At 42.6% G+C, this 18,120-nt stretch overlaps 1 protein-coding gene across 2 annotated transcripts in view; it reads right to left on the reverse strand.

Moving 5' to 3' along the window:
* SLC44A5 (solute carrier family 44 member 5) overlaps window positions 1-17,407 on the reverse strand; it is a 150,007-nt gene extending 132,600 nt beyond the window's left edge. The window contains exon 1 of one of the 2 annotated variants that reach the window (XM_063427938.1): window positions 17,321-17,407. In XM_063427938.1, the coding sequence (XP_063284008.1) occupies window positions 17,321-17,330 (10 nt within the window). In that variant the 5' untranslated portion in view covers window positions 17,331-17,407. Of the gene's footprint in view, window positions 1-11,157; window positions 11,313-17,320 lie in introns of those variants that run through there. The other variant, XM_063427937.1, reaches the window with a different exon arrangement.
* Window positions 17,408-18,120: the final 713 nt, after the last annotated feature.

Below are 18,120 nucleotides of genomic sequence, written 5' to 3' on the forward strand. Positions count from 1 at the left end.
TAAAATAAAATATTAATTGCAATTGTTGTTTTCACTCCGAGTGCCAGATGGATGCACATACACAATATACTATCTCAGTCTCACAATACCTCACACTCACAGGGTAAATTAAAAAGGATTTTCATTTTTTCGATGAGACACGTACAGAGTAGTAAAGGGGTTAAATGAATATTATATTGAAATTGTATTACATTCCACCCACTCTTCCTTATCCTTCCATCCCCACCACAAGTGTTTACTCATTATCCCCTGATTATTTAACAGCTCTCACTTCCTTTGCAATTAATTAGTTTGTGTTTTAGTTTATTGTCTTATCTACACGCATTTAATCTTCCACACTGACTGCTTTATGTTTCTAATTCACCCCCTCAGCTGTCTGCCTGTCTGATCAAATTGAATCAGCGTAGATCAGCCGCATGGAAAGAGCGGGTACCTTGATGGCATTTTAAACACCCACCCACATATGACATCTGAAATATAGACAGGTAAATGGATTGTCACACAGATGTCCCCAGGCATCCGATATTTTCATCAGCAGTTTCTTCACTAGTGAGGCCTTACTCAATGGAATTTGAGCAACATTGGTTGAAGTCAAAAATCAATGTGCTAATATTTTGTTTCTCACAAAAGCTGAAAATGTTCCACAGCCTTTACAAAACGTTGTGGTCATTCTTAAACATGAACCCTTGAAGATGTCATGGAGATATAATAGATACAAGTGAAAAAGAATAACAAATCCCAAGCACGTTGTCTACAATTGTCTCCTGGCACCTTTGTGGTCCCCCTAGTGTCTCACTGTATGCCGTGTCCTACATATCGCTGCCCACTACCCGTGTAATTGGTGTGATAGAGGTCTGCACACTTAACCCTGACTATCATCACTTTCCATGCGGCCTCTTGTTGCCAGTGTCATACTCAATGTCAAAAGATCAGATGTGTAGATTTGTTGTGGCGAGTGTCTTATGGGCACCTGGCATAATATACACGTGCGAATGCTGAATATGTGAATGTGGCTCAGTCACATGTTAATTTTTCCAGTTTTCCTTTCCTTATGCCCCTTGTATCAGATGATTATACTTCCCACTTAGCTATTTGCCTTTATTTACATTTATTATCTTTTCTTTCTTGCGCAAGATGTAAAAACCTTACTGCCTCCATTTTGTTCTCCTCTGTCCATGATGTCTGCAGTTTGCCCTTCTGTCCGATTCCTTTGACTGATAAATGGTGGGTAAATTAGTTTATTAATTAAAATGGAAATGTGCTTAAGATCCGTTCATTGCCAAGATTTTACAAATATCACACTCCCCACACAAGTCCCTACATCTTCTTACATATAATTAAACTAAACTAAGGTGGATTAAAACATTACATAAAAGCAAGGGGAGATAGAGGAGTAAAAAAAATAATTATTCCAAAGCAAAACCTGCAAAGTGACAGAGCGGCTTTCAGGAAAAGGCAGTGTGATGTGCCTGCTAGCGCTGAATATAAAGTACACGTGGGTTCCATATAGTTGAGGGAGATGTAGGTGTTGGATGTGTTGTACATTTTGGTGATTTAAGTAATATACATTTTGTACTGAATGTGATATGTAGGTGGGTGCTGGAGGTAGCTGGTGCTGAATATGATATGCAAGTTGAGGTTGCATGTGCAGTGGGCACTGGATGTGATATACCTGTGGATGGTAAAATGGGGCACAGTCCACATGTGCAGTGCGCACTGGATGCGATATACCTGTGGATGGTAGAATGGGGCACACATGTGCAGTGAGCGCTGGATGCGATATACCTGTGGATGTTAGAATTGGGCACACATGTGCAGTGAGCACTGGATGTGATATACCTGTGGATGGTAGAATGGGGCACACATGTGCAGTGAGCGCTGGATGTGATATACCTGTGGATGGTAGAATGGGGCACACATGTTCAGTGAGCGCTGGATGCGATATACCTGTGGATGGGAGAATGGGGCACACATGTTCAGTGGGCACTGGATGTGATATACCTGTGGATGTTAGAATTGGGCACACATGTTCAGTGGGCACTGGATGTGATATACCTGTGGATGGTAGAATGGGGCACACATGTGCAGTGAGCGCTGGATGCGATATACCTGTGGATGGTAGAATGGGGCACACATGTTCAGTGAGCGCTGCATGCGATATACCTGTGGATGGTAGAATGGGGCACACATGTGCAGTGAGCACTGGATGTGATATACCTGTGGATGGTAGAATGGGGCACACATGTGCAGTGAGCGCTGGATGTGATATACCTGTGGATGGGAGAATGGGGCACACATGTTCAGTGAGCGCTGGATGCAATATACCTGTGGATGGTAGAATGGGGCACACATGTTCAGTGAGCGCTGGATGCAATATACCTGTGGATGGTAGAATGGGGCACACATGTGCAGTGAGAGCTGGATGCGATATACCTGTGGATGGGAGAATGGGGCACACATGTGCAGTGAGCACTGGATGTGATATACCTGTGGATGGGAGAATGGGGCACACATGTGCAGTGAGCGCTGGATGCAATATACCTGTGGATGGGAGAATGGGGCACACATGTGCAGTGAGCGCTGGATGCAATATACCTGTGGATGGGAGAATGGGGCACACATGTGCAGTGAGCACTGGATGTGATATACCTGTGGATGGGAGAATGGGGCACACATGTTCAGTGAGCACTGGATGTGATATACCTGTGGATGGGAGAATGGGGCACACATGTTCAGTGAGCACTGGATGTGATATACCTGTGGATGGTAGAATGGGGCACATATGTTTAGTGAGCGCTGGATGCGATATACCTGTGGATGGTAGAATGGGGCACACATGTTCAGTGAGCGCTGGATGCAATATACCTGTGGATGGGAGAATGGGGCACACATGTGCAGTGAGCACTGGATGTGATATACCTGTGGATGGGAGAATGGGGCACACATGTGCAGTGAGCACTGGATGTGATATACCTGTGGATGGGAGAATGGGGCACACATGTTCAGTGAGCGCTGGATGCAATATACCTGTGGATGGTAGAATGGGGCACACATGTGCAGTGAGCGCTGGATGTGATATACCTGTGGATGGTAGAATGGGGCACACATGTTCAGTGAGCACTGGATGTGATATACCTGTGGATGGTAGAATGGGGCACACATGTTCAGTGAGCGCTGGATGTGATATACCTGTGGATGGTAGAATGGGGCACACATGTGCAGTGAGCGCTGGATGCGATATACCTGTGAATGGGAGAATGGGGCACACATGTGCAGTGAGCACTGGATGCGATATACCTGTGGATGGTAGAATGGGGCACACATGTGCAGTGAGCGATGGATGCGATATACCTGTGGATGGGAGAATGGGGCACACATGTGCAGTGAGCGCTGGATGCGATATACCTGTGGATGGGAGAATGGGGCACACATGTTCAGTGAGCGCTGGATGCAATATACCTGTGGATGGGAGAATGGGGCACACATGTGCAGTGAGCACTGGATGTGATATACCTGTGGATGGTAGAATGGGGCACACATGTTCAGTGAGCGCTGGATGCAATATACCTGTGGATGGGAGAATGGGGCACACATGTGCAGTGAGCACTGGATGTGATATACCTGTGGATGGGAGAATGGGGCACACATGTTCAGTGAGCGCTGGATGTGATATACCTGTGGATTGGAGAATGGGGCACACATGTTCAGTGAGCGCTGGATGCGATATACCTGTGGATGGGAGAATGGGGCACACATGTGCAGTGAGCACTGGATGCGATATACCTGTGGATGGGAGAATGGGGCACACATGTGCAGTGAGCACTGGATGTGATATATCTGTAGATGGTAGAATGGGGCACACATGTTCAGTGGGCACTGGATGTGATATATCTGTAGATGGTAGAATGGGGCACACATGTGCAGTGAGCGCTGGATGCGATATACCTGTGGATGGGAGAATGGGGCACTCATGTGCAGTGAGCACTGGATGTGATATATCTGTAGATGGTAGAATGGGGCAAACATGTTCAGTGGGCACTGGATGTGATATGCCCGTTGATGTTAGAATGGGGCACACATGTTCAGTGAGCACTGGATGTGATATACCTGTGGATGGGAGAATGGGGCACACATGTGCAGTGAGCACTGGATGTGATATATCTGTGGATGGGAGAATGGGGCACACATGTGCAGTGAGCACTGGATGTGATATATCTGTAGATGGTAGAATGGGGCAAACATGTTCAGTGGGCACTGGATGTGATATGCCCGTTGATGTTAGAATGGGGCACACATGTTCAGTGAGCGCTGGATGCAATATACCTGTGGATGGGAGAATGGGGCACACATGTGCAGTGAGCGCTGGATGCGATATACCTGTGGATGGGAGAATGGGGCACACATGTGCAGTGAGCACTGGATGTGATATATCTGTAGATGGTAGAATGGGGCAAACATGTTCAGTGGGCACTGGATGTGATATGCCCGTTGATGTTAGAATGGGGCACACATGTTCAGTGAGCACTGGATGTGATATACCTGTGGATGGGAGAATGGGGCACACATGTGCAGTGAGCACTGGATGTGATATATCTGTGGATGGGAGAATGGGGCACACATGTGCAGTGAGCACTGGATGTGATATATCTGTAGATGGTAGAATGGGGCAAACATGTTCAGTGGGCACTGGATGTGATATGCCCGTTGATGTTAGAATGGGGCACACATGTGCAGTGCGCACTGGATGTGATATGCCTGTGGATTATATAATGGGGTACACCTGTGCAGTGGGCACTGATGGAATGGGGTACACATGTGATGTGAGTTTCTACAATGCTTTAGGATTAATTTACACACGGGAGTGGTTGAGCTAATTTAAACAGATTTATCTCTTGATTTTGGATCTACTGACATTCCTCCCATGCATTGCATATTTCTATTTTTACTCTCTAGCCATCTGGCAAACGCTCTGCCTGGGTGATAAGATTGATTTAAAGACGCACTGTTCCTTCTCAGGTTTTTACGCCTTAAGGATCAAATGTGCCCAATAGTGCTGTTATCCAATACAGAAAAGAGTGCTCTGTCTATAAAGGCGCTTAGTAGATAAACCAAACAATGGATGCAGGTGAAAAAGCAGCTCACACTCGTGTGAATACCCCCAAATTTCACACACAAAATATAATGCAAAAAAACAGGGGTAAGTCTGCTTTTCTTAGTGCTCCACTAAGAGACACCTATAGTGGTTGGGTCCACCTGGGTTATCTGTTTTAGTGCTGTTATCCAAACTGGCTCCCAAACAGGGGCATTGCTAGGTGGCAACAAGACCCGGAGGTTCAGCTCAGGGGTACATTTTATGACCCCCTCCTGCTTGTATTGAATTAAACCCCTCCTAAAACTAGCTCTGTACCATGTCCTAAGCCCATCCCTAAACCCTAATATTGTCTATTAATTACACTGTGACACCGGGGTTATACACTAAAGTGAGAATTCAAAGTGAATTTCAAATCCAAGGTGAAAATAGTCAAACTGTAAACATTCTCAAATTCAGCTACTTTGGTCTTTAAAATATTCATTATTTTACTGGCTGGAGGCCCCAGAGATCTCTTCACTAAAAACCATTAATCTGTTCTCTAAACGGTGAGTTTTCACTTACTTTGCCTGTGAATTGGCCCTTCATGAAGCTACAATGTTTTTGAAGTTAGTTAGTCCCCGCTACCTGCAAAGAGGACACAGACTGGGTGCTGTATGTAAGAAAATCTTGCTGCTCTCCAATGTTACAATCAATGCACCTTTTCACAATTTAAAGAAACACTATAGTGTTAAGTATACATATATGTATTTTAACGCTATAGCACACGAGTCACCATCTAGGTGTCCGGGCCAGCGCTGCCATGTTTAATAAGGCTAGTTTACTTAAAGGACCAGTATAGGTACCCAGACCACTTCAGCTTAATGAAGTGGTCTGGGTGCCAGGTCCATCTAGGATTAACCATTTCTGCTGTAAACATAGCAGTTTCAGAGAAACTGCTATGTTTGCGTTAGGGTTAATCCAGTCTCTAGTGGCTGTCTCATTGACAGTCGCTAGAGGCGCTTCCGCGCTTCTCACTGTGATTTTCACAGTGAGAAGACGCCAGTGTCCATAGGAAAGCATTGCGAATGCCGTGCCGTGCATGCGCATTCAGCCGATGACTGGAAAGGAGGAGGAGAGCCCCCAGCACCGCTGGAAAAAAGGTAAGGGATTAACCCCTTCCTCCCCCCAGAGCCTGGCGGGAGGGGGACCCAGAGGGTGAGGGGGACCCAAGGACCCTATAGTGGTCCTTTAACTTTCAGCCTTCAATGCGCTGTTCTCCTTCATTAAGCTCCGCCTCTTTCGATGATCTCAGCCAATCCAATCATTTCCCATTGGAAAGCTTTGGGAGGCTAGCGCGCATGTGCAGCAAAAAACGCTGCAGTGCACCAATCAGACGATCTCTCTGAGAACATCTAATTAAAATAGCGTTTTACTCTGCTATTTGATGGAAGCAACTCTAGTGGCTTTCACAATTACAGGTTAACCCTGCAAAGAAAACAGAGGCATTCCTGCACAATGTTTCATCTGCTTGGTTAAAAGGGGGGCTTCGTTAACATGAAGTGGTCCGGGTGCCTATAGTCTTCCTGTAAAAAATTTTTTTGATAAACTAAGAAAAATAACTGGGTCAGTAACCCAAAATCGATGAGTTATTTGACATTTTGATATATGAACGTTCACCCCAGAACCACAGACTCCATACTACTGCAATAGCATTAATTCTTCTTGGGTACCCTAAATCTTGTCGTTGGGTCATACTTACTAAGAATTATGCAATATCACATAAAACAGCTGAAATTGGTAGACAATAAAATACGCTAACTTTTCTGTTTGTTATGTAGTTTATTACACAGTGAAATCTCCAGCTATTGAGCCATTAGTACCTTGTTCTGTTACACAGCAATACAGCTCTGTATCTGCAGGTCCAGGTCATCTAAGGACTCTCTCAGCTGAAGGATAGAAATCCCAGGAACCAATCGAACCGCACTAGAAATTGGTTATTTTAAGCTATTCGTAAACGATACAGGCAGGATGAGATATTAGCGCTTTCTCTATAAGCCATCAGTCTAAAGTCTTAACTGGTTAATGCAATCACAGCACAACATGGCAGGCTGGTATGATAAATTACTGCCTGTTTAATAATGATCTGAGTCTTTAGAATACAGAATGATACATTTGTGTACACCGATATACACAAGTGTTTTCCATTAAATGGACACACAGATTAATATTTTTTTTTTTTTAAATTAAATGATAAAAACTCATTTGTGAAAACTGTTTTTTTTTTTATTCATAAAATGTACATTATTGATGTAAAAAAGGACTATTCTCTACTTATTGAAGAACTAGGAAATGATGGACAGTTACAGAAATATATGCATACAGAAACAAACCGATACACAATATTACAATGTGTATTACACTCCCTAGCTATATAATAACTGCATAAATATAAGGACAGGCACTGACAGAACACACGGACACAGTGATCTTTGTGAATAGAGTCAGTGCACAATGATCAAATTGTAAATGCACAAGGATAAAGAGAGGCTTTGTGTCTAGAAAGAGTGCACATGGCTAAACAGAATCTTTGTGATAAGTGTGAAAGCACAAGAGTCCAGAGACACTATGGCTAGTATGAGAACACAAGGACATGAAAAGCTTTGTGACTGATGTGAATGCACAAGGATACAACGACACATCATTTGATGCTAGCTCACAAGAATGCTGAGATGCTTAGTGACTAGTTTCAGTGCACAAGGACACAAGGGGATGTTCTGTGACTGGTGTTACTACACAATGCATTGTGTATAGGATGGGCACAAGAACAAAGAAAAACTTTGGGATTCACAGAATACTTGGACTACAATTAGTGCACAAATATACACAAGACATTTAGTGAGTAAACAAAGTAGATATTTATAGATTAAATAATTATCTAATAATAATAGTCCCAATAATCTTAATTGCAGTAGACTTTTTGTTTTATTATTTCCATTGATTTTATTAAAAAAAAATAATAATTATAATTATGTGCTCTACTCAGAGTGATACATACGAATTATGTTTCTTGGTAAAAAAAAAAAAAAACAACAATGTTTGTGCTCTGAGCTGTGTTTGTGGGTTTAAACTGATTGCAAGCTCTTCTGCCACATACAAGTGAGACATATGTTACTGTAGATGTCTGTTCACACCCACTGCCCCTGGGATCTGATACCAAAAAATAATGATTCAGTACTAATATACAATGTGAAAATATTCAGCACATAGGTTAACCCTTGAGGTTGCATTACAAAATCTAGTGCCTCTTGTACATGAAGTGATTGTGTGATCTATATGCCTTTTTCTCCCATATCAGCTGATAGGGAACCTCTAAATCATGTCATTATCAGTAAGTATGGCTGTGCTTGGTGGGAGTTGCAGATGTCTACAGAAAATAGGCAAATTTTGGGGGGTACTTTGAGGTATTGGGATCACTGTCTGAGTAATGTGTCCTGGATTAGGGTGCTAAAATAGAAACCCCAAACACCTGATAGCCATCAATATATACTTGAAATTAATTAGGATTTTAATATGCTTAATGTACTAAAATGTCACAATCCCAAATCCAAACAATGACAGAGCTGTAACTATTTGCCAGCCACTGCACTGGCATTGAGACTCAAAAATATTGTCAGCCCCCAGTACTGACAGCATGAACCCCAAATACCTGTCAGCATTAACCCCAAATACATGTCAGCCCCCTGTACTGCCAGCATTAACCCCAGATACCTGCCAGCCCCTTGTACTGCCAGCATTAACCCCAAATACCTGCCAGCCCCTTGTACTGCCAGCATTAACCCCAAATACCTGCCAGCCCCTTGTACTGCCAGCATTAACCCCAAATACCTGCCAGCCCCTTGTACTGCCAGCATTAACCCCAAATACCTGCCAGCCCCTTGTACTGCCAGCATTAACCCCAAATACCTGCCAGCCCCTTGTACTGCCAGCATTAACCCCAAATACCTGCCAGTCCCTTGTACTGCCAGCATTAACCCCAAATACCTGCCAGCCCCTTGTACTGCCAGCATTAACCCCAAATGCCTGCCAACCCCTTGTACTGCCAGCATTAACCCCAGATACCTGTCAGGTCACCTGATATGTACTAACCCTTGCATTGCCAGAATCCAAATATCTCCCAGCTTCCTGCACTGCCAAAATGAGCCCCAAATACCTGTCAGCCCATTGCACAACATAATGAACCCGAGGGTGCTGCCTGCTCCTTTTACTTCCAGCATTAATACCTGTCAGCCCCCCAACTTGCCTCCATGAACCCCTAATACCTGCCAGCCCCCACTGCCAGTATGAACCCTAAATACCTGTTAGCCTTCCACATTGCCTGCATGATCTCCAAATACATGTTAGCCCCCCACATTGCCTGCATGAACCCCAAATACCTGCCATCCCCCACTGCAAGCATTAACCCCAAATACCTGTTAGCCCCCCACATTGCCTGCATGATCTCCAAATACATGTTAGCCCCCCACATTGCCTGCATGAACCCCAAATACCTGCCATCCCCCACTGCAAGCATTAACCCCAAATACCTGTTAGCCCCCCACATTGCCTGCATGAACCCCAAATACCTGCCATCCCCCACTGCAAGCATTAACCCCAAATACCTGTTAGCCCCCCACATTGCCTGCATGAACCCCAAATACCTGCCATCCCCCACTGCAAGCATTAACCCCAAATACCTGTTAGCCCCCCACATTGCCTGCATGAACCCCAAATACATGTTACCCCCCACATTGCCTGCATGAACCCCAAATACCTGCCATCTCCCACTGCAAGCATTAACCCCAAATACATGTTAGCCCCCCACATTGCCTGCATGAACCCCATCCCCCTTCTGCAAGCATTAACCCCAAATACATGTTAGCCCCCCACATTGCCTGCATGAACCCCATCCCCCTTCTGCAAGCATTAACCCCAAATACCTGTTAGCTCCCCACATTGCCTGCATGGACCCCAAATACATGTTAGCCCCCCACATTGCCTGCATGAACCCCAAACACCTGCCATCTCCTACTGCAAGCATGAACCCCAAATACCTGTTAGCTCCCCACATTGCCGGCATAAACCCCAATACCTGCCAGGCCCAATTCCCCCCACTGCCAGCAAGCACCCCAAAAATCTGCCCACCCCCTACACTGCTAGCATGCACATTAAAATCCTATTAGGTCCCTACGTTGCCACAAAAAAATACCTTCTGTTGTCCTGCACAGCCAACGTGTACCCCAAAAACCTGCTAGCCATTTGAACTGCCAGCCATGCATCTAATATACACATCCCGAACTGCCACACTGTCATAATAAATCCCAAATACCTAACCCCCCCCCCCCCCCTGTCATAATAAATCCCAAATACCTGACCCCTCCTGCACTGTCATAATAAATCCCAAATACCTGACCCCCCCCATAATAAATCCCAAATACCTGCCCCCCCCCTGCACTGTCATAATAAATCCCAAATACCTGCCCCCCCCCTGCACTGTCATAATAAATCCCAAATACCTGCGCCCCCCCGAACTGTCATAATAAATCTCAAATACCTGCCCCCTCTTTACTGCCAGCATGCGTCCCAAATATTTGCCAGTCCCATTCACTGCAAGAATAAACCCCAAATACCTGCCAATCTCCTAAACTGTCCGCATGATCTAGCTATGAACGCTTAAACCCCACATAAATGCCCACATTAATTGCCAGCCCGGATATGTCGACCCTTATATACTGGCAGCTGGACCCCCAATACCTGTCAGCCCTCGCAATGGCACCTTTAAGAACCCCACACACATGCCTGGAGTCACCTGATCCCAATCACCTGCCTTCATGAACCCCAGATTCCTGCCAGCCTGAACCCCAAACAACAGTCAGGTCACAGACTGCCAATCTCAGAACCCCAATGTGTGCCTACCTGGACCCAGGTACCTGGCAGTGACATGCACAAACAGAATGAGCCCAAATCCTTCTCATTGCTAGCCCAAATCATGCCACCCTGCCCGCTGTGTCAGCCCCCATAGCAGATAGCAGAGCAGATTGGGGACTCACCGTACGGAGGGGCAGGAGTGCCCCCCCTGCGGCCCATGGTGCTCAGTCAGGGGGCTCCACGCGGTGATGGCATGTGGGGGGCTCCGGGCGGTGATTGCATGTGAGGCTCAGTGGGGAGTCCTGGGCTCTCTATAGAAAGGGATCAGGCTGCAGGCTGGAGGAGGATTGTATGACAGGGACCAGGGGAGGGTCTTACCGGGGGTGGGGAGGGGTCTGCGAGATACAATGTGTATACAGCATGGATTGTGTGTGATACAGTGTGTGTATATATACAGCATGGATTGTGTGTGGCAGTGTATATACAGCATGGATTGTGTGTGACAGTGTATATACAGCATGGATTGTGTGTGATACAGTGTGTGTGTATACAGCATGGATTGTGTGTGTGATACAGTGTATATACAGCATGGATTGTGTGTGATACAGTGTATATACAGCATGGATTGTGTGTGTGATACAGTGTATATACAGCATGGATTGTGTGTGACAGTGTATATACAGCATGGATTGTGTGTAATACAGTGTATATACAGCATGGATTGTGTGTGATACAATGTATATACAGCATTGATTGTGTGTGTGATACAGTGTATATACAGCATGGATTGTGTGTGTGATACAATGTATATACAGCATGGATTGTGTGTGTGATACAATGTATATACAGCATGGATTGTGTGTAATACAGTGTGTGTATATATACAGCATGGATTGTGTGTGATACAGTGTATATACAGCATGGATTGTGTGTAATACAGTGTATATACAGCATGGATTGTGTGTGATACAGTGTGTATATACAGCATGGATTGTGTGTGTGATACAGTGTATATACAGCATGGATTGTGTGTGATACAGTGTATATACAGCATGGATTGTGTGTGATACAGTGTATATACAGCATGGATTGTGTGTGATACAATGTATATACAGCATGGATTGTGTGTGTGATACAGTGTATATACAGCATGGATTGTGTGTGATACAGTGTATATACAGCATGGATTGTGTGTGATACAGTGTATATACAGCATGGATTGTCTGTGATACGGTGTATATACAGCATGGATTGTGTGTGACAGTGTATATACAGCATGGATTGTGTGTGTGACAGTGTATATACAGCATGGATTGTCTGTGATACAGTGTATATACAGCATGGATTGTGTGTGATACAGTGTATATACAGCATGGATTGTGTGTGATACAATGTATATACAGCATGGATTGTCTGTGATACAATGTATATACAGCATGGATTGTGTGTCATACAGTGTATATACAGCATGGCTTGTGTGTGTGATACAGTGTATATACAGCATGGATTGTCTGTGATACAGTGTATATACAGCATGGATTGTGTGTGATACAGTGTATATACAGCATGGATTGTGTGTGTGATACAGTGTATATACAGCATGGATTGTCTGTGATACAGTGTATATACAGCATGGATTGTCTGTGATACAGTGTATATCCAGCATGGATTGTGTGTGTGATACAGTGTATATACAGCATGGATTGTGTGTGATACAATGTATATACAGCATTGATTGTGTGTGTGATACAGTGTATATACAGCATGGATTGTGTGTGTGATACAATGTATATACAGCATGGATTGTGTGTGTGATACAATGTATATACAGCATGGATTGTGTGCAATACAGTGTGTGTATATATACAGCATGGATTGTGTGTGATACAGTGTATATACAGCATGGATTGTGTGTAATACAGTGTATATACAGCATGGATTGTGTGTGATACAGTGTGTATATACAGCATGGATTGTGTGTGTGATACAGTGTATATACAGCATGGATTGTGTGTGATACAGTGTATATACAGCATGGATTGTGTGTGATACAGTGTATATACAGCATGGATTGTGTGTGATACAATGTATATACAGCATGGATTGTGTGTGTGATACAGTGTATATACAGCATGGATTGTGTGTGATACAGTGTATATACAGCATGGATTGTGTGTGATACAGTGTATATACAGCATGGATTGTCTGTGATACGGTGTATATACAGCATGGATTGTGTGTGACAGTGTATATACAGCATGGATTGTGTGTGTGACAGTGTATATACAGCATGGATTGTCTGTGATACAGTGTATATACAGCATGGATTGTGTGTGATACAGTGTATATACAGCATGGATTGTTTGTGATACAATGTATATACAGCATGGATTGTCTGTGATACAATGTATATACAGCATGGATTGTGTGTGATACAGTGTATATACAGCATGGCTTGTGTGTGTGATACAGTGTATATACAGCATGGATTGTCTGTGATACAGTGTATATACAGCATGGATTGTGTGTGATACAGTGTATATACAGCATGGATTGTGTGTGTGATACAGTGTATATACAGCATGGATTGTCTGTGATACAGTGTATATACAGCATGGATTGTCTGTGATACAGTGTATATCCAGCATGGATTGTGTGTGTGATACAGTGTATATACAGCATGGATTGTGTGTGATACAGTGTATATACAGCATGGATTGTGTGTAATACAGTGTGTGTATATATACAGCATGGATTGTGTGTGACAGTGTATATACAGCATGGATTGTCTGTGATACAGTGTATATACATCATGGATTGTGTGTGATACAGTGTATATACAGCAGGGATTGTCTGTGATACAGTGTATATACAGCATGGATTGTGTGTGATACAGTGTATATACAGCATGGATTGTGTGTGACAGTGTATATACAGCATGGATTGTGTGTGACAGTGTATATACAACATGGATTGTGTGTGATACAGTGTATATACAGCATGGATTGTGTGTGACAGTGCATATACAGCATGGATTGTGTGTGATACAGTGTATATACAGCATGGATTGTGTGTGATACAGTGTATATACAGCATGGATTGTGTGTAATACAGTGTGTGTATATATACAGCATGGATTGTGTGTGACAGTGTATATACAGCATGGATTGTCTGTGATACAGTGTATATACAGCATGGATTGTGTGTGATACAGTGTATATACAGCATGGATTGTGTGTGACACAGTGTATATACAGCATGGATTGTGTGTGATACAGTGTATATACAGCATGGATTGTGTGTGACAGTGTATATCCAGCATTGATTGTGTGTGATACAGTGTATATACAGCATGGATTGTGTGTGATACAATGTATATACAGCATTGATTGTGTGTGATACAGTGTATATACAGCATGGATTGTGTGTGATACAGTGTATATACAGCATGGATTGTGTGTGATACAATGTATATACAGCATGGATTGTGTGTGATACAGTGTATATACAGCATGGATTGTGTGTGACAGTGTATATCCAGCATTGATTGTGTGTGTGATACAGTGTATATACAGCATGGATTGTGTGTGTGATACAGTGTATATACAGCATGGATTGTGTGTGATACAGTGTATATCCAGCATTGATTGTGTGTGATACAGTGTATATACAGCATGGATTGTGTGTGATACAGTGTATATACAGCATGGATTGTGTGTGTGATACAGTGTATATCCAGCATTGATTGTGTGTGATACAGTGTATATACAGCAGGGATTGTGTGTGACAGTGTATATCCAGCATTGATTGTGTGTGATACAGTGTATATACTGCATGGATTGTGTGTGATACAGTGTATATACAGCATGGATTGTGTGTGTGATACAGTGTATATCCAGCATTGATTGTGTGTGATACAGTGTATATACAGCATGGATTGTGTGTGACAGTGTATATCCAGCATTGATTGTGTGTGATACAGTGTATATACAGCATGGATTGTGTGTGATACAATGTATATACAGCATTGATTGTGTGTGATACAGTGTATATACAGCATGGATTGTGTGTGATACAGTGTATATACAGCATGGATTGTGTGTGATACAATGTATATACAGCATGGATTGTGTGTGATACAGTGTATATACAGCATGGATTGTGTGTGACAGTGTATATCCAGCATTGATTGTGTGTGTGATACAGTGTATATACAGCATGGATTGTGTGTGTGATACAGTGTATATACAGCATGGATTGTGTGTGATACAGTGTATATCCAGCATTGATTGTGTGTGATACAGTGTATATACAGCATGGATTGTGTGTGATACAGTGTATATACAGCATGGATTGTGTGTGTGATACAGTGTATATCCAGCATTGATTGTGTGTGATACAGTGTATATACAGCATGGATTGTGTGTGACAGTGTATATCCAGCATTGATTGTGTGTGATACAGTGTATATACAGCATGGATTGTGTGTGATACAGTGTATATACAGCATGGATTGTGTGTGTGATACAGTGTATATCCAGCATTGATTGTGTGTGATACAGTGTATATACAGCATGGATTGTGTGTGACAGTGTATATCCAGCATTGATTGTGTGTGATACAGTGTATATACAGCATGGATTGTGTGTGATACAGTGTATATACAGCATGGATTGTGTGTGTGATACAGTGTATATACAGCATGGATTGTGTGTGATACAGTGTATATCCAGCATTGATTGTCTGTGATACAGTGTATATACAGCATGGATTGTGTGTGATACAGTGTATATACAGCATGGATTGTGTGTGATACAGTGTATATACAGCATGGATTGTGTGTGATACAGTGTATATACAGCATGGATTGTCTGTGATACAGTGTATATACAGCATGGATTGTGTGTGATACAGTGTATATACAGCATGGATTGTGTGTGCTACAATGTATATACAGCATTGATTATTATTATTATTATTATTATTATTGTTATTATTATTGGCATTTATATAGTGCAACTTATTCCTCAGTGCTTTACAAAATGATTTGTGTGTGTGACACAATCATGGCTGGCCTTAGGTCATTAGGTGCCCTGTGCGAAAAATCTTCACAGACCCCGTCCTTCCCCTAACCCCCTTTCCCCCCACCTGCGATCATACCTCTTCATCATGTATAGTGTGTGTGTGTATATAGGTGTGTAGTTTTTCTATAGGGGATTATTTAATAAATTATTATTTCAAAACAAATATTAATTCCCCCTTCCCTGTTGTTACCTTGCAAATAAGGAGGCATGCTGGTGGTCCAGTGTGCTGGGAATCTGTCACACGCACACAGTTACAGACAGTCAGTCACACACACACATTGTTACAGGCAGACAGGTACACATACACAGTTTGTAGTTTGTAGTCACAAACTTAAAGGCAGTTACATACACAGTTACAGACACACACAAACACACACACACAATTACAGACTGTCACACACCACTTCAGACAGTCTCACGCACATACAGTTACATGGAGTCACACACACATACAGTTACAGGCAGTCATATACACATAAATGGGATGTTAGTGGAGCGCCAAATTGTACTAAAATAAAAATGTGAGAGATGAGACAAAGGGTTAAAAGAAATAGGGAACCTAACGACCTATTATATACAACATATGACAAACATACTAATATCCCTTATTCTCTGAGTGTACTACTTTTGATAGAGTAGCTCTCACACAATTCAGTCTTTGGTATCTATTAAGAAATTCACAGGTGATGAGATACATAAAAATAAGAATAATTGATAAAAATCATATAGATTATATAAAAGTCCACTAATAAGTCTTTAAAATTCTTTGTTCACGTAATCCCCGTTAGCAGCTTACTCCATAGCATAGATCTCGATATATATAAGAAATTAGAAAAAGTAAAAATATTGTAAAGTCTGTCCCACTTCAATCACAGTAGAGATTCAGTGCTTTTAAATTTGCTTTATTCAAGACATTTCTCAAAAAAGTATAGAAAGTTCCAAAAAATCTAGACAATCTATATATTGTGTACAATAGATGTCTAATGCAATAATATGAAGTGCAGAGGACAGACTACAATATTTTTACTTATTCTCATTTCATATTTATATATTATATCGAGATCTATGCTATGGAGTAAGCTGCTAATGGGGATTACATAAACAGAATTTTAACGACTTATTACTGGACTTTTATATAAAATATATATGATTTTTAGTCACATACACACACTTACAGGCAGTCACATACACACATACAGTAACACACACACAGTTACAGGCAAACGGTCAGACACACAGTCACACACACATACACACTTACCTCTTGCCATTATGGACTGGAGTGAGGAGGGAAGGCACTGCAGTTCCTGGTACCTGGTAATTGAGGAAGCAGGGGCTCCTTCCTGCTTCCCACTTATTGTGCAGACGTTAAGGGCAGTGGGAGCTTTTAGCCCCGCCCTATACCTAATTAAGCCCCACCCCTGCCGCACGTGAAGCTCTGCCCCGCTTAGGTTTTCTTTTGGCGGGGGGGGGGGAGTTTAGTCTGGGTGGAGAATGTGGCCATAACTTCCACAGAGCTGCTATACAAAGAGCCCAACATAGTATATGTTTCTGTAAAATTATTTAGCTCTCAATATTCCTAGCTCTCCCTTACATTATCTTATTTTTAGTAGTGCTCCTTCTATGATAACTTTAGCTTTCTATTAAATATTTCTGCTGTTAAGAAATATTTCAGCTAAACCATTAGCCCTCAGCTCACAGTGTGTGCATGGTTAAAGCATCAAGATACCGATAGACTCCATGTAAGCTACTCCTGACTCACTATTAGCTCTCAGCACGCAATGTACGTAGGGTTCAGGCAGCGGGATACTGATAGACTCCTTATTATCATTGCAGCTGGCAATATAATTAATCTGCAGTGGAAATACAGAGCCAAGAAGTAGCTGACATGGTTAACAGATTCAACAATGATTACAGATTAAAATCTATTAAAATCAGAATCATATCAGTCCTCAGAGTCACAGCCCCAGTCCTGCAGTTTGAATCTTCACAACTGTTAAACTAGCTACATCATGAGTGTCTCGGGTCTCAGTTACAGAGTGACTGAGCACTTTAACCCCT

This window comes from Pelobates fuscus, chromosome 7 (genome assembly GCF_036172605.1).
Source record: "Pelobates fuscus isolate aPelFus1 chromosome 7, aPelFus1.pri, whole genome shotgun sequence".
Classification (NCBI taxonomy): Eukaryota; Metazoa; Chordata; class Amphibia; order Anura; family Pelobatidae; genus Pelobates; species Pelobates fuscus.